Source organism: Crocuta crocuta, unplaced genomic scaffold (genome assembly GCF_008692635.1).
Source record: "Crocuta crocuta isolate KB4526 unplaced genomic scaffold, BGI_CrCroc_1.0 scaffold434, whole genome shotgun sequence".
Taxonomy (NCBI): Eukaryota; Metazoa; Chordata; class Mammalia; order Carnivora; family Hyaenidae; genus Crocuta; species Crocuta crocuta.
Window position 1 is genome coordinate 97913 of NW_027530498.1, and position 17793 is coordinate 115705.

The 17793-nt window shown below is 42.8% G+C and overlaps 1 protein-coding gene across 1 annotated transcript; it reads left to right on the forward strand.

Annotated features, from left to right (window-relative positions):
- Positions 1 to 779: 779 nt before the first annotated feature.
- LOC144233701 (uncharacterized) lies at positions 780 to 13699 on the forward strand. The gene is made up of 4 exons (XM_077766707.1): positions 780 to 951; positions 7971 to 8097; positions 8586 to 8681; positions 11780 to 13699. The coding sequence occupies exons 1-4, from the start codon at positions 937 to 939 to the stop codon at positions 13132 to 13134; spliced, it is 1593 nt and encodes a 530-aa protein (XP_077622833.1). The 5' UTR covers positions 780 to 936; the 3' UTR covers positions 13135 to 13699.
- The last annotated feature ends 4094 nt before the right edge of the window (positions 13700 to 17793 follow it).

The window sequence follows — 17793 nt, forward strand, 5'->3', positions numbered from 1 at the left end:
CTGGAGTAGGCGACTGAGCCACTCAGGGCCTCCAGTTCCTTGTGGGTCTTAGGTTTTAGGGTCTACTACTAATTTTTAGCTAGGTTTTTAGTCAAATTCCTGAGGGGAACCTGAGGGGCAGCAGATGGTGACTGTCACATTCTTAAGTGAAACCTTACATCTGAGGGGGTTTTGCTGGGGTCAGACACTCCCAGCATTGTTCCAAAATGTGTTTTTTCCCCACCCAGAGACCTCAGGTCCTAATCTTTCCCTTTCTGCCTACTGAATCCTACCGTTTTGTATCCTAATTCTAAGTGAGGCCCAGGGTTAGGCAAGAAGGTTTCCCATTAACTTATGAGTGTTGACAGGTGCCGGGGTGGCTCAGTCATTTAACCGTCCGACTTCAGCTCAGGTCATCATCTTAGCGTTTGTGGGTTTGAGTGCTCTTTGGGCTCTGTGCTGCCAACTGGGAGGCTGGACCCCCCTTCAGAATCTGTGACTGCCTCTCAGCCCCTCCCCCAATCATGCTCTGTCTCTCAAAAAGTAAATAAAAATTAAAAAATTTTTAAAAGAATTATGATCTCTGAGTATAGGCTTTCCTCAAGGAGAGGTAATAGGTCTCCTGTACAGGAGTCGGGGAGGGTCAGGTCCAAGTGCACACGTTTCCTATTCTCAAGCAGAAATTGTGTGTGTCTGAGGGAAGGGAGGGTCCTGAAAGCAGAGAAGCGAAACTCAGGGATTGGTTCCCAAGCAGGAGCTCACAGTTTCTGAACAGCTGCTGACACAAAGGACTAGGAAGTTGGGCCTTCTCTGCATTTCAAAGCCCTGCCTGCAGGCAAGCAGCTTACTGGGGGAAAAGGCTGTGTTGGTGACTTCACAGACATTTTCTACTTCAGCTGGGATTTCCCCACAAAGATCTACTGAGAAGCAAATCTAGAGGAGAAGGTGAAAAAAGAAATGGCTAGATCGCAGGTAAGCCTTGTGGGCCTGGCCTGAGGCCCTGTTGTTTTTATCTGGGGAAATTCCATGCACGCAGGAATCGCAGGGCACCTGGGTGACTCAGCCAGTTGAGCATCAGACTCTTTATGTGAGTTCAGGCCTTGATCCCAGGGACCTGTGCTCCAGCCTTGAGTCGGGTTAAGATTCTTCTTCCCTTTCCTCTGTCCCTCTTCCCTCAGTTTGCATTCTCTTCTCCCTCCGTCTCCTTCTCTCCCTCTCTCTGTCTCCCTCCCTCCCTCTCCTTCCCTCTCCTCTCTCTCTCTCTCTAAAAGTGTGGTCGTGTCTCCTCACTGAGGAATGAAAACTCTAAGACAACGTGGCTATATGAGTACCTGACCGCGTCCCTCTTGAGCTTGTAGTAAGAGACACTTGGTGCAACTGCATGTTTGTGTGTTACCGTATATAGGAGACATAGAAGTAAAACATATATAAAAACTATGCCATGTGGAGTTCAGGGCTCAGTTCTTTGGGTACAAACCCAACTGAATTACGTCAGCAGCAATGAATTTGTTTCCTGGAGAGAAAAGTCTGGGTGTGAGAATCCCACTACAACAGAAATTTCAAAAAAGCAGCCAATGATTTTTTTTAGTTCTGATGGTTCTGCTTTATGTTTTCACCTAATTCTTACCTTCTCCGAAATGATACTCCAGGTAGGTGGTTAGAGCCCTCCTCCCCTGTGTCCCAGAGACTCCGGTCCCTTCTTTCCAACCTGCCTTCCAGCAGGGCATCAACAGTTGTCACTTTCAGTTAAATTCCTGCAAGTATTGAAAATAGTCCCTTTGTGACAGATTCAGATGGGAGGGTGTTGAGTCCAAGGTTCCTGTTGCTGACGGGGTCTGGCCCTGGGGTTGCACTCAAGGAAAACCGTTCCCACTTAGTTCTGATCCCAATGCTTTCTCCGTTCTGGGTAGAATAGGATTTTGAGAATAGGATTCTGAAACACATAGGATGGATAGGAGGCACAGAATAACCTGGAATGTTCCTTTTCATTAGGATGTGGAAAAGCTACTTGAGAATATTGTAGATATTACAAGACATGGAAACTATATGTGACTGAAGGCTGAATAAATCCACTGTTTCCTCAAAGTGGTTTCTATTCTGACTTGCTGTTTGGGGGTCACAAGAACACACCTGTGGTCCTGTGTCCTGGGGTGTGCCTCAGGCACTGAGATCGCTTTGTTTCCTTACAGCTGACGTTACCTTCTTTTACTTGGCTTTGTGCCCTTGCCAGATTTCACCCTTGGAATGTAATGTAATTTTCCTTCTTATTGGTTGAAATGTTTTTCAGGCAGATTCCCTGATCAATTTCCAGACACCACCATATTTAAAGTGGAAACTTCTTTCTCCCAGTTTCACTTTCCTGTAGTTTTTTTTTTTTTCCAAGTTTACTTATTTTGAGAGAGTCAGAGAGAGCCAGAGCAGTGGAGTTGCAGAGAGAGCGCGTGAATCCCCAGCAGGCTCCCCAGGGTCAGTGCAGAGCCTGACTCAGGGCTTAAACTCACAAAATCATGAGACCTTTGCGTGAGCTGAAATCAAAAGTCAGATGCTTAACTGACTGAGCACCTAGATGCCCCCTTTTCTGCCATTTCTGGTGAGGAGAACAAAGGCCAAAGAAATGTAGATAAACTTAAATTTTCTTACAACTTGCAACCCACTGGGAAATACTTGAGACTGGCAGAGGAAGATTTTCCTCAGGGAATTTACAACTGCTTTAATGTCAGTGCTTTTCTAGAGGCAAAAAGCAAGCTTAGCTTGACAATAGACAGACTTCCGGGACCCGGTGAGTTTCTTTTACCTATGAAAGTCCTTTAGGAAACTTATATTTCTACCTACTGAATTTAACATATATAATCCCTGGCTCCTCAGAATTACCCTGCAGCTCATTCTTTCCAGAGACCCTGTCCATGTGCTTTAATCATCTCAGCCTCATTTACCCACCAAAAAGGCCTCAGGAATACTTTCTTGAGCATGTATTTATTTCTGGCCCACCTCGGGTCAGTTTCCATGGGGCAATGAAGACTCTTACTTTTGTGTAGTAGACCCAATGACCTCTAAGATAGAGGTTCTAAATCAGACCTCCAGCCCATCGGTTTTTATGTCACTGCATAGTCATGACGCAGACATACTCTTCTATGTACTTCTTTGTGTTTTCCAAAAGCGAAGAATTACACTTCTGAATTTTCAAGTCAAAATTCACTTGTTTGAGGATCTTAAAATCCCGAAGTACCATAGGGCACAAGTGATGATTGAAACAAGAGCTTTCAATGAGGGGCCCTGGGTGGCTCAGACAGTTAAGTTTCCACTCTTGAAACTTAACTGTTCATGATCTCTGAGTTCATGAGCTAGAGCCCCATGTCAGGCTGCAGCTGACAATGGCAGCCCTCTTGGGATTCTCTCTCTGTCTCTCTGTCTCACTCTCTGCTGCTGTCGCGAAACTGCTCTCTTTCAAAATAAACAAACATGAAAAACAAAGGCTTTCAATGTGTCTGGGTGGATCAGTTGGTTAACTGTCTGACTCAACTCGGGTTATGATTTCACAGTTTATTCGTTCGAGTCCACATCTCTCTCTCATGCCCCTCACGGGATTTTCTCTCTCTCTACCCCCCACCTCCAGCACTTGTACCCTCTCTCAAAAAAATATAAATAAATAAAAATCTAAAAAACTCATAAAATACTTTCAAAAAATATTATGTTATAGGATCATTAAGTTCTATGGTCAAGATACTATTCTTGAGCTACTGTATGATACAAGTAATTTATTGAAGTAGCAGAGGGACAGGACCCGTGGACAGAAAGCACTCTACTTTGACTGCAGGTCACTTATGTTCATGGGGGAGGGTAGGTGCACAGAGTATTCAATGAGAAATCTTTTTTGGAATTTGTACTTTTTTTAAAATAATATTTTAATTAAGAAAAAGTTTATTTCTGAGAGAGAGGAGACAGCGTGAGCAAGAGAGGGTCAGAGAAAGAGGGAGACACAGAATCTGAAGCAGGCTCCAGGCTCTAAGCTGTCAGCACAGAGCCCGACGCGGGGCCCAAACCCACGAACCTTGATATCATGTCCTGAGCTGAAGTGGGAAGCTTAACCGACTGAGCCACCCAGGCGCCCCTGAAATTTCTACTTCTTCCCAGGATTTCTCTGGTGCTTATCTTTCAGGTCAATATATATATTTTTTAAAGTTTTATTTATTTCTAGGAGAGAGAGAGACAGCCTGAGCAGGGGAGGGTCAGAGAGAGAGGGAGTCACAGCTCCCACTAAGCCACCCAGGCGCCCTCTTTCAGGTCAATATTAACAATTGGCGAGACATATCGGCAGTCATAAGACCCTTTAAAAAATGTAGCATCCAGGGGCGCTTGGGTGGCTCAGTTGGTTAAGCGTCCAACTTCGGCTCAGGTCATGATCTCACGGTTGGTGATTTTGAGCCCCACGTTGGGCTCTGTGCTGACAGCTCAGAGCCTGGAGCCTGTTTCAGATTCTGTGTCTCCCTCTCTCTCTGACCCTCCCCTGCTCACGCTGTCTTTCTCAGAAATAAATAAAACATTTAAAAAAAATGCAACATCCGGGGGCACCTGGGTGGCTCAGTCACAGCCTGGAGCCTGTTGGGGATTCTTTCTGTCTCTTTGCCTCTCTCCCTTCTACACCATGTTTACCCATGCTCTCTCTCACAATATAAATATACATTAAAAAAATTGCAGGAATCAGTTTTTATTTGATGTTTCCCAAAAGTAGGCAGGTTCTAGGTCAGGCTTCTGTGGTATGGTGAACATATTTCTCTTTGTATCCCCAACGTAGAAGACTCAGAAATAGAAACTGTTATATTTATATCATTCTACGTGTTTGTATTGATAGTGCGAGTAAAAGACCTAAGCATCGTCATCTATGAGTAAATTGAGGAGTTTCATGTCATTGAAATGTTTTGTGCTTGGTTGTTTTTTATTTATTTTTGAGAGAGAAAAGAAGGGGAGGGACAGTGAGGGAAAGAGAGGGAGAGAGAGAATCCAAAGCAGACTCCACACTGTCAGCATAGAGCCAAAGGTGTGGCTTGCTTGAACTCAGGAATCATGAGATCACGACCTGAGCTGAAATTAAGAGTTGGACATCTAAATGACTAGGCCACCCAGCAAAACCCATTAAAACTGGTTCTAGGGGTACCTGAGTGGCTTAATCAGTTGAGCGTCCGACTTTGGCTCAGGACATGATCTCTCAGTTTGTGGGTTCAAGCCCTGCATCGGGCTCTGTGCAGACAGCACAGAGCCTGGAGCCTGCTTCAAATTCTGTGTCTCCCTCACTCTCTGCCCCTTTCCTGCTCACACACTGTCTCTCTGAAAATAAAAATTAAAAAAAAAAAAACACCTGTTTTTTAGTCTCCCTGATAATTTTCTACTATATCACTTTTTTTTTTTTTAAGTTTTATTTATTTCTAGGAGAGAGAGAGAGACACAGCGTGAGCAAGGGAGGGCCAGAGAGAGAGGGAGTCACAGACTGAAACAGGCTCCAGGCTCTGAGCTGGCAGTCAGCACAGAGCCCGACGCGAGGCTCGAACCCACGAACCGTGAGATCATGACCTAAGCGAAAGTCGGACGCTCAACCAACTAAGCCACCCAGGAGCCCCTCTACTATATCACTTTTGATGTTATATAAGTACTTTCAAAATGTATGGATGTGTGCATGGAATGTATAAAGGTAGATCAATTTTTTAAAAAATTGTAATGTTTTATTTATTTATGAGAAAGAGAGAGACAGCATGAGAAAGGGAAGGTCAGAGACAGAGAGAGAGATCAAATCCAAAGCAGGCTCCAGGCTATGAGCTAGGTGTCAGCACAGAACCAAACGTGGGGCTTGAACCCTGAACCGTGAGATCATGATCTGAGCTTAAGTCAGACGCATAACCTACTGAGCCACCCAGACAACCCAAGGTAGATCAGTTTTGTGTGCATACTTTCTTACTGTCATTCTTATCAGGTTTGACACCTACTATATACATTGATTTAGGGTCCTTGGTGTATATTGATTTGTGTGTCATTTTAGATCATCTCTAGGTCTGGGTTAAAATCTGGCCATACCATGTACCAGATATTTGACAAAAGATTCACTAAAAATAGAAAAACAGAGTCTTTCTTCTCTTAGATTATTAATTTTTTTCCATGAATTTATGAGAGACTGTTAGATGCTCACTACTACAGGAAAGGCTTGGAAAACCTTGTTGCCTTTCTTGCTATTGTAGTAGAACCTGTAATTGCTATAAAACCCACTCAGTTCCAAGTCCTCCAAGAGATCTTGGAGTTCTTCCTCTGTGTTCCTGAAATAAGAATCCCTTGGCCCATAGACTATGGCCTTGTTAGGAATGCAGACACCGACCTTTCCCAGAACTCCTGAAGAGAATCTGCATTTTAACAAGGTCCAATGCACTGTTGTGAATTCTAATTCATGTTAGAATATGCAAGTATATTTATAACTCACCAACACATTCCATTAAGAAATAGATACCACATGGCTCAGTCGGTTTCAGCATCAGACTTCAGGTCAGGTCATGTTCTCTTGGTTTGTGAGTTTGAACCTCGCATTGGACTCTGTGCTGACAGCTAAGAACCTAAAGCCCACATTGGATTTTGTGTCTTCCTCGCTCTTTCTACTCCTCCCTGCTCCTGCTCTGCCTCTCTTTCAAAAATAAATCAACAGTCACAAAAATTTTTTTAATTGAAAGCACATGTACTGCAGGAGGTAAATACAAGATTCAAAAATGTGTATGTCTCAGTTGACTCATTCATTTTACAAATTCTCGAATAAACACAATTTATTTGGTTCATAACTTAAAGCTAAAGAATATTTAAGAGCATAATACTGTGTTACAAACTGTCTTACTGCAGAAAGCAAGAAACTCCTCTAAGTCAGAACTAGTTTTCCTAATATAACTGAACAAATAGGAGTTTAGTCCTTGGTGAATCCCAAAAAAGTATACCAGGTGGAGATGGGAGACAAAGGAAAATTGATTTACAGGAAATAATGAGATCACAGGGTATAACTTCCAAACCAGAGACTCACAGAGGAAGGAGAGGTCTTTTCCTTTTTTTCTGGTCTGTTTTTAATTTTTTAAAATTTATTTGAGACACAGAGACGGCAGGGGGAGGGCAGAGAGAGAGAGGAAGGGAGAGAACCTCAGAGAGCATCTGCACTATCAGCACAGAGCCTGATGCAGGGCTAGAACTCAAAAACTGAGATCATGATCTGAGTTGAAACCAAGAGTCAGACGACTGGGCCAGTGAGGCAGCTCAGAATGGTTTCCTTGTATTTAGGGTTAGGGTGGATATTTAGAAAGAAGAGGCTGTGGATAAGGTGGCCAATGAGACTTCAGATGACAGTTGTATACATTCTCTGTATGTTACACAGTAAATGACATTTGTGCTCCTCCTTGGGTGGAGATTTTAGTATTATAATGCGGTAAAAGGGAGCTTCTGGGTGGCTCAGTCTCTTGAGCTTCAGCCTCTTGCTTTAGGCTCAAGTCACGATCTCACAGTATCAAAATCAACCTAACTCAAGGTCTTTCCTGACCTGGTCAGAATTCTTGTCTCTGCCCCACCCATACTTGTGCTCTCTCTTTGAGGAAAGAAACCTTTAAAAATAAATATAATGAGATAATGGTAACTATCCTGACTCCATGCTCTTTTCTGATATTCATCTCCATAGATGGGAGTCAGGGGTTAAGCTCAAATTGAGCATTTTCAAGCTCTTCTTCAGGGCAGTCATTACCTTCTTTTGGATACTTTCTGTTTCCACCACAGGACACTGTGCCCATGGGGTGTTTTGCTTGAAGTAAAAGGGAGGTGTAAATAAGAGGCTAAGTAAAATGAGGGACTAAGGTCAGTGAGCACATACAGGTAAGCCAAGAAGATCAGGTCATGGGGTCCAGCTGGTGACATTATTCCCTCTTGCATCTTAGGTACCATATTGACATCCTCATGTGTCCACTTGGTAACCGTGGTATTTGTTGCAGGGACTGCTGACCTTCAGGGATGTGGCCATAGAATTCTCTCAGGAGGAGTGGGGACGCCTGAGCCACAGTCAGCGGGATCTGTACAGGGATGTGATGTTAGAGAACTATGGACACCTCCTCTTCTTGGGTGAGGATGACTCCTTCTAGATTTCCCAACCCACACTCAGGGGTTTGTTCCTGCCTTTGAAGACTGTCTCTTAGAATCTTTCTCTTGGCATGACTGAGATTCAAATCCCTACAATAAGGGAAAGAAGTAGGGGTCTGTAGATGTAGAGAAAAATCTTCATGATGTTTCTTTTCAGGTGAGTTTTCCCTTCCTTAGAATATCATCATCAATACTTAGATTAATGGCAATTCTAAATATTGGGTGGCATTAAATGGTATTTCCATCTTCGATACGAATTTCTACCCATTATGGTAGTGGTAATACTTGGAAGTGGAGATCACAATGTGAACCTTGGAAATCTCTCCTGTTTTCCAATGGGGCTGTTGGGCAATCGTATTTGGGAATGATGTTCCAGAATTCTAGAATGTCCTCTCCTCTCTACTGAGGCCAATACTGGGTTAAAAGGCAGAATCTGCAGCAATACTCTATCCCTTTGTTCTCACAAACAGGTTTTGTTGTGTCAAAGCCGGCCCTGGTCATCTTTTTGGAACAAAAGAGGGAGCTATGGGATGTGAAGAGAAAGGACACAGTAGCCTCATACCCAGGTAGGTGGGAATGAAGGAAGCAGATGACAGACATGAGGTCCCAGTGTGAAGGAGGAAGACAGATCTTAAAATGTGGTTTGAGCAGCCCTTCTTGAACAAAAATTAGTTTGAGAAACCTAATTTCATGTCTCTGCCTCTCATACAAGGGCATGTGCTTTCCCACACACCCCACTCTCAGATTCTCTAAGGATTCACCTTCAGTGCCACCAAAGGTCCTTCACATCCACAGTGATGGCCACCCGATCTCTTTGGTTCTCCATTGCTTTGAGGGTTTGGGGAAATCTCTGTAGTTATGAGGAAGTCTGTTAATTAATGTCTGAGTGTTTCCCTTCTGTGAGAAATGTGTCAGGGTAGTGGTGGGTATTTTGGGGTTTGGTGCAGAAATCCCGAAAACACTGGGGACCGATAACCGCCTGTCATCTGGTGTATGGTTTCCAATATATGGAGGCTTTAGTCTTAATTGTACAAAACTGAAACCCACTAATTTCATGAGATATTAAAGCACCTCCCTAAGATGAGATAATCTAACCCTTAATTTCACTTCAGAAGTTCACTTTTTATCTCCCATGTGTGGATCCTTTGCTGAAGCATCTGACTTGAGATGAAGTCATGATCCCAGTCAGCGAGGTTGAGTCCCACACAGGGTTCTGTGATGACAGCACTGAGCAAGATTGATATTCTGTGTGGGGCGCCTGGGTGGCTTAGTCGGTTAAGCGTCCGACTTTCGCTCAGGTCATGATCTCGCGGTTCGTGGGTTCGAGCCCCGCGTCGGGCTCTGTGCTGACTGCCAGCTCAGAGCCTGGAGCCTGTTTCAGTCTGTTACACCCTCTCTCTGACCCTCCCCTGCTCACGCTGTCTCTCTCTCTCTCCTAGAAATAAATAAAAATTAAAAAAAAAAAAGATTGATATTCTGTGTCCCTCTCTCTCTTCTCTCCCCTATTGGTCTTTATCTCTCTCTCTCAAAATAAATTTAACAAAGCTTATAAAAAGTAAGAAAAGTTCATCTTTCGATGGTATTAACTAAAATAAGAAATTTCCACTCTATATGTTCCATTCCTCGATGGTAAAATAATTTAAAGTTCCTATTATTTTCCTAGAATTTCTACATAAAATAATGTCATAAGGGAGATAGAACATGTAGAATTCAAAACCTGCAGGGGCACCTGTGTGGCTCAGTCAATTGAGTGTCTGACTTTGGCTCAGGTCATGATCTCAATAGTTTGTGGGTTCGAGCCCCGCGTTGGGTTCTGTGCTGACAGCTAGCTCAGAGACTGGAGCCTGTTTTGGATTCCGTGTCTCCCTCTCTCTCTGACCCTCCCCTGCTCACGCTCGCTCTCTCTGTCTCAGGAATTTAAATAAATTTAAAAAAATAGAATTCAAAACTTGCATCCTATAATAGAATCTCAATTGTTAACATTATTTTTTAATAATTGAATCATTTTATAATTTTGTCGTGTATAATATAAAGTTCCTCTGACTATGTCATATGTTTTCTCACTTTCTGAGTAGTTATATATGAGATTGCATTATGATTTATGGTGTCAAATTGTTTTTAACATTTTTTGAAAGAGTGAGCAAAGGATGGCAGAAAGAGAGGGACACACAGAATATGAAGCATCCTTCTGGCTCTGAGCTGACAGCACAGAGTCCACCCCTGGGCTCCAACTCACAGACAATGAACAAGTGGCCTGAGCCGAAGTTGGACGCTGGACCTACTGAGCCACCTAAACCCCCTGTAGCCATAATACTATTGCTGACCGTGCACCCATGAAAAAAGGCAGAGTTTGAATTATTGGCATGTCTTCATGCACAGGAAAATTGTAAAGTATATTCATTAATATCAATCACGGAAAGCTGTAATGAAAGCCCTTATGGATTAAGCACTTAATAGACATTATTACACAGAATTTAAGGACATAGTCCATTTTTTAGAATAAAGGCAGCAAAAAATTTTCATTTCTTCTAAGTTTTTTTTTTTTTTTTGGCATGTATTTTGAGAGATGGAGAGAGAGAGAGTGGAGGAGGGGCAAAGAGAGAGGAGAGAATTCCAGGCAGGCTCCACACTATCAGTGCAGAGCAGGATGTGGGGCTGATACATACAAAAAATGAGATGATGACCTGAGCTGAAATCAAGAATTAGATGCTCAACCCTTGGAGCCACCCAAGTACCCCAGAACTTTTCATTTCTAAGCAAAGAAACACCATCAAATTGTAAAATATGCCAATAATAACTTTGTAGAAATATTAATGATTCAAGGTGCCTGTGTGGTTTGGTAACTTAAGTGTCAGACTTCAGCTCAGGTCATGATCTCACAGTTTGAGGGTTGGAGTCCCCCACTCTGTGTCAGCTCTGTGCTGACAGCTCAGAGACTGGAGCCAGCCTCAGGTTCTATGTCTTCCTGTCTCTCTGCCCCTCCTCCTCTAATGCTCTCTCTCCCTCTGTCAAAAAACAAATAAACTGTAAGTAGATAAGAATTAAAAGAAGAGGAAGAAAAATGATTTTTTTTTCCCTTAAGGTAAAGTTTTTCAGTTTTGAGTATAAGAAATTTTCATTGTATTTGGGGAGCCTGGATGGCTTGTATTTGGGGAGCCTGGATGGCTCAGTCATTTAAGCGTCCAACTTCACTCAGGTCATGATCTCACAGTTCGTGGGTTCAAGCCACACGTTGGGCTCTGTGCTGACAGCAAGCTCAAAGCCTGGAGCCTGCTTCAGGTTCTTTGTCTCCCTCTCTCTCTGACCCTTCCCTGCTCATGCTGCCTCTCTCTCTCAGGAATAAATAAAACATTAAAAAAATTTTTTAAAGAAATTTTCATTGTATTCATCTGATAGTAGAGAGTGAAGGGGCACCTGGGTGGCTCAGTGGTTAAGCATCCAAGTTCGGCACAGGTCATGATCTCACCATTCGTGGGTTCGAGCCCTGCATCGGGCTCTGTGCTGACAGCTAGCTCAGAGCCTGCAGCATGTTTCAGATTCTTTCCCTTCCTCTCTCTCTGACCCTCCCCTGCTCACGCTGTCTCTCTCTCTCTCTCAGAAATAAGTAAAACATTAAAAATTTAAGAAAAAGAAAGTCGAATGATTTTACTTTCATTTCTTTCAGCAGTATCTTCAAAGGCTAACGAGAACCTTCTTCCAAAGACGTTCATGGAAACTTCTTTTCAAAATGTGTCAGTGGATATATATCAACATAGTGCCCTTGAGAATGGACACTTAATGACAGACTGCAACAAGGATGGGAAGACTGATTGCCATCAAAGACATCTGGGGATTCCTTTTCCAGAGAACCATTATGAACATAATAAATATGAAGAGGTTTTTATTCAAAGCACCAACTTTATTGCACGTAAGAGTATACATTTGGGAGAGAATCCCTGTAAATATAATGAATGTGGGCAAATTCCTAACATGTCCTCCAATGTTGGTGACCATCAGAGGATTCATGTAGGAAAAAACCCATGGACATCCAATGAACCTGGGAACATGCTTAGTCAGTCATCAAGACTGCATATAAATAAGACAATACATAGTGGACAGAAAGATTACAATTGCGAGGAGTGTGGCAGAGTCTTCAGCTGGCACTCATCACAAATTCAACATCAGCGAGTGCGTACTGGAGACAAATCTTACAAATGTGAAGAAAGTGGTAAAACTTTGATTGATGGCTCATCAGTAAATGGACATAGACCAATCCTTACTGGAGAGAAACCTTACGTTCATAAAAAACGAGGAAGGGCCATTACCCAAAACTCACCTCTTACTGAACATCACAGAATCCATACTGGAAGAAAACCTTACCAATGTAAATATTGTGGCAAGGCCTTTAACTGGCTGTCAGTCCTTGATCAGCATCAAAGAACCCACACTGGAGAAAAACCTTACCAATGTAAAGAATGTGGGAAGGCCTTTAACCGGCCATATATACTTAATCAACATCAAATAATCCATACTGGAGAGAAACCTTACCAATGTAAAGAATGTGGCAAGGCCTTTAATCGATCCTCAACCCTTAATGAGCATCACAGAACCCACACTGGAGAGAAATCTTACCAATGTAAAGAATGTGGAGAGGTCTTTTATTCCAAGTCAAACCTGTACACACATCGCAAAATCCATACTGGAGAGAAACCTTACCAATGTAAAGAATGTGGAAAGGCCTTTACCTGGCTGTCTATGCTTTATCGGCATCACAAAATCCATACTGGGGAGAAACCTTACCAATGTAAAGAATGTGGAAAGGCCTTTAGTCGATCCTCAGCCCTTAATGAGCATCACAGAATCCACACTGGAGAGAAACCTTACCAATGTAAAGAATGTGGCAAGGCCTTTAATAATTTCTCCATCTTTTTTCGACATCACAGAATCCATACTGGAGAGAAACCTTACCAATGTAAAGAATGTGGGAAGGGCTTTAACCAAACCTCAAACCTTTACAGACATCACAGAATCCATACTTGAGAGAAATCTCACCAATTCAAGGAATGTGGCAAGGTCTTTATCTGACACTCACACCTTATTAGACATCACAGAATTCATACTAGATTGAAACTTTACAAATGTATAGAATATGTCCAGATCATGAACTGACCCTTACACCTTAGTCGACAGCACTGAATTCATACTTGACAGAAACCTTGATAGAAACCAATGTAAAGAATGTAGTTAGGTCTTTCATCAGTCTTCAATGTAAATTTACTCATGATCTCAGAATTCATGCTGGAGCAAATCTTTCAAATTTAAGGAATGTGAGAAACGTTTTGTGGACTGCTCACTCCTTACATCACATAGGAAAATTTATCCTGGTGAATAACCACTGAATACTAAAGAGTGTGGCAAGGCTTTGAAGCAGTAAATGCTGACTCCTGATCAGAGACTGAACTGGGGAGGATTTTGCAAATATAAAGACTTTGGGAAGTCTGTTCATCAGAGGTGAAGCTTCATTCTACATCACAGAATTCATACTGAAGAACAAACTGAGGACTGATGGGTGTTGGGGGGGAGGGGGGAAGGCACTTGTGGGGATGAGCAGTGGGTGTTATATGGAAACCAAGTTGACAATAAACTATTTGTAAAATAAGTCTCTCTCAGAAAAATAAACATTTTAAAAAACTCTAAAATGAATAAACATTAAAATAAAGAAATAAACATGAATTTCTGTTTCACAAAAATAAAAGTTTCACAGGCTTTGAAGAGGAGGGAGGGTTGCTGGGGATCTTGGGGCTGACATTTTAAAACTCATTAGCTTCCTGGCGCACAGGTGCAATTCCACACTTGGGGTTTTGTTACTTTGAGCAGTGTCTCCTGGAAGATTACTTTCTGTATGACTGAGATTCAGATCCTTGGTATAAGGGAAAGAGGTGGGGATTTCTAGATGTTGAGATAAAAATCCTCATGATATTTCATATCTTCAGCTTTACTGCCCCTTCTTAAGGTACCATCATCCTTTACTGTAGATGAGTGACAACTCTAAACATGGGGTGACATTTAATGGTATTGGCTCCTCCTTACATTCTCATTTCCACTCCTTGTTATTTATGAAAAATACTTGCAAGTGGAGGGTTCTTGAAAAAATTTAATGTATTATTCTTTAAACAGGATTCTTTTCCAACAAATATCTATGATTTATTCAGGATTTTGATGGTTAAAATTTCTCTGATTGTTCTTTGCGAATTCTGTTAATCATACTGCCTCTTGTATGATAGTTTCCACAATGGCAATTAATTTTGTTTTTACTTTTTATTTATGTTTGAAATTTGTGGATAACAATTTTCCAACTCAGTACATTTTAAAACAACTTGGGTTTCATTCAAATAGGAATCAGTCATATGTCAGTTGCCAATAAATTCCTTGCATTTTTGCCTGTATTAATATTACCCATACATGCTTTCCTCATGATTTACTTTGTTCATTTTTCTTGGTTAGTGTGCTCAGTGGTTGTTTTCTCCTGAACTCTGATGTGTGGGAAATATTCCAGGTTTATGTCAGTGAGATGTGGAGCCAAAATGAGTGGGGACCTGCAGGTAGGCGGTGAAGGTTAAAGGTGTCCTGTCTAGGAGTCACTCCGTGCTGGGGTCTTTCTGGCCCAGGGCAGTCCCTGTGGCTTGAGCGGATAGTTCCAGTTCCCCTCAGGGGGCTTTGTCCACAGGGTCTCCCTCCTGAGCCAGGAGACAAACTGGAAGGAACCCACTGGGAAAGTCTGAAGTCAACATGGAGGCAGCCAAAGTGCTCTTTCTTGCCTTCAATTGTGTCACCCACAAGTGGCAGAACTGGGTCTGTCTGGGGCCACTGGAGGCAGGTGCTCTTGAACCCTTGGGTCCTGCTTACAAACTAATTACCACACTCTATCTAATGAACATATCCCTCACCTCCCAGAATTAATACATGTGGACGTTTGTGTGTTGTGACCACATAGCATAACCTCTCCTAGCAAATTGTGGTTATTTTATTTAATTAAGACAATTTTTAAATAGTTTTTTATTTCTAGAGGAAGAGACAGAGTGCGAGCAGGGGAGGGGCAGGGACAGAGGGAGACACAGAATTTGAATCAGCCACTGGCCTCTGAGCTGTCAGCACAGAGCCAGGCGCAGGGGCTCAAACCCACAGACTGCGAGGTCATGATTTGAGCTGAAGTCGCATGCTCAACCCACTGACCCACCCAGGCACCTTACCCCTAGCAAATTCCACGTGTACAAGACACTAGTCTTAACTCTACTCACCAGGCTATAACATTTAGTGCCTATTCATCCTGCATCAGTAAACCTTTTACCATTTGATCCAATGTCTAAACATTTCCCTGTCCTAGCCCCTGGCAACAGACATGCTAATCTTTATAGCTTTGTCTGTTTTAGATTCCACATATATGTGATTTTCATGAGGGAGCTTGAGGCAGGCTGAGGGGCAAAGCACAAGCTAGCACATCCCCTCCCCAGGTAGGACCTTTAGGATATTCCTTGGACATCCCAGGCTACCCCAAAACACAAAGGGACAAACAAACGTTTAAACTGGTAAGAGTGTCCACCACTTCCCAGAAAAAGGCAATCCCTTCCTAGTTTAAAGTCCAGGAACTTCCTACTGTCTCAATGTTAATGCTTTGCTGGAGGGACAAACAAACTGACCTTGACAAACCAACAGCTAGGTCTCCAGTGAGTGTGTAGCATGTGAAAGCCTCTTTGAAAGTCCCTCATGGCTTCATCTTCCTGGACTCCATGAAAGGATCACACACACACACACCCCCCACTACCCCAGTGCACCTCTTCCTGCGCTTTGATCCTGTCTCCATGCTTTCACAAACTCACCTTTTTGCACCAAAGACGCCCTCAACAATTCTTCCTTGGTCGTCGGCTCAGGACACCACAAACCCCAGAATGTTGTCAGTCATACAGTACATGTTTGTCTCTTTGTGGCTCATTTAACTTAACAAAATATCCTCTAGGATTCTTTGGTTGTGCAAAGTGAAAGATTTCCTTCTTTTCTGAGGCTTTTAGACAAGGAATGAATCAGATGAGAGACCTCCATAGGGAAAAGAGGTAACACCAAAGGGGAACTTGTAAAAAAAGAGTTGCCTGCCAGACATGGGAAATACCTGTTTGCCCAACATTAACTCTTTCCCTTTTCCTGTGAGTGTACTTCCCCCTCTTTCAAATTCTAATTCTCTACCCCTTCTCCTTGAGTCACAATGGCTCATAAGGATCATTTGCCTGACTCTGATCCTCATCTCCTTGATGTTCCTATAATGAAGGCTTTTTTTCACTTATGATTCTGTCTTATAATAGTTCAATTATTAGACCAGCCAAAGAATTGAGAACAGATGAAGCAAAGTGTTCCTCTCCTACACATTCATTCTTTGAGAACTGACTTTGGGGCTTCAGATCCAAAAGAAACTGAAAAGAGAGAACGTGGGAGAAAGAGGAACAGTAGCTTTCCTGCTTTGCCAGGCTGAGGAGGCTGAGGCAGGTTAGGGCCTTCAGAACTGCAAGGCCACCCAGAGGGAAGGGCTGAGGGTTTGCTGGGAAATGAGGATCCACCTGGTTTGGCCAGGAGTCCTTTGTGCTGGCAGCCTTGTTCATTGGGTGTCCTGGGTGGTACTGATTTCCTCATTTAAAAAAAAAAAGGTTAAGAGGACTGACTGAGTGGCTCAGTCTGATCAGCGTCCCACTTCTGCTCAGGTCATCGCGTCACAGTTCATGTGTTCTGCCCTGCACTGGGCTCGCTGCCTTCTGCTTAGAGCCTCCTTGTGACCCTCTGTCCCTTCTCCCTGCTCTTCCCCTGCTCTCAGATCCTCTCTGGGTCTCTCGTGTCTGTGTCAAAAATAAATACACTTTAAAAAACTATCAAAAAAGGATAAAATGTTAGGGGACAGTTGCCCCAAATAGAAAACCAAGGTTACTTAGTTTAATATCAACCCATGCTATGTTTAAATGCAGTCGTTTTGATTTTTGTTCAACCTCAACTTTTAAGCGATTTCAATTTCAGTCACCAGGACAACCTGTAGTAAGACCACTTCGTATTATATCATGAACAACATGAATATTTACTAGAATCGCAACAAAACAAAACACACAGAAAAACAAAAAGTTACCCCCAAAAAACAAAGGGCAACACCAAATTTCACTGAAAACCCTGAACCATTCATACAGAATTTTCATACAATGCCAATGGGAGTATAAAAAAGTACATTCTAGGGGCGCTTGGGTGGCTCCGTTGGTTGGGCCCCCGACTTTGGCTCAGGTCATGATGTCGCAGTGGAGGAGTTGGACCCCCGTGTCAGGCTCTGTGCTCACAGCTCAGCTGAGCCTGCTTCACCTTCTGTGTCTCCCTTTCTCTCTGTGCCTCCCCTGGGCATGCTCTCTTCCTCTCTCTCTCTCTGTCTCTCTGTAAGAAATAAACATTAATTTTTTTTAAAGTACACTGTATTTGGAAAGCTATTCAGCCATGACCTAGGAAAAGAATCTTTCTTACTGAAGGGCAGCAGTTTGTCACCTCAAATTGTGTCTCTTTGCATAAGGATTATTTTGATCTGACAAAGGAAAAGCTCTGAAACCCAGGATCAGTTTCCTTTGTAAGAGACATTTGCATGTAGAAAGGAAAGTTCCATTTGGAAGGGTGGCTCCCTCTGTG

What these genes read in the sequence shown, in the direction of transcription:
- LOC144233701 (XM_077766707.1), top strand. An exon ending in TGGACACCTCCTCTTCTTGG is followed by an intron (nt 8,098 to 8,585) that starts GTGAGGATGACT and finishes TCTCACAAACAG; the next exon opens with GTTTTGTTGTGTCAAAGCCG. An exon ending in CACAGTAGCCTCATACCCAG is followed by an intron (nt 8,682 to 11,779) that starts GTAGGTGGGAAT and finishes CATTTCTTTCAG; the next exon opens with CAGTATCTTCAAAGGCTAAC.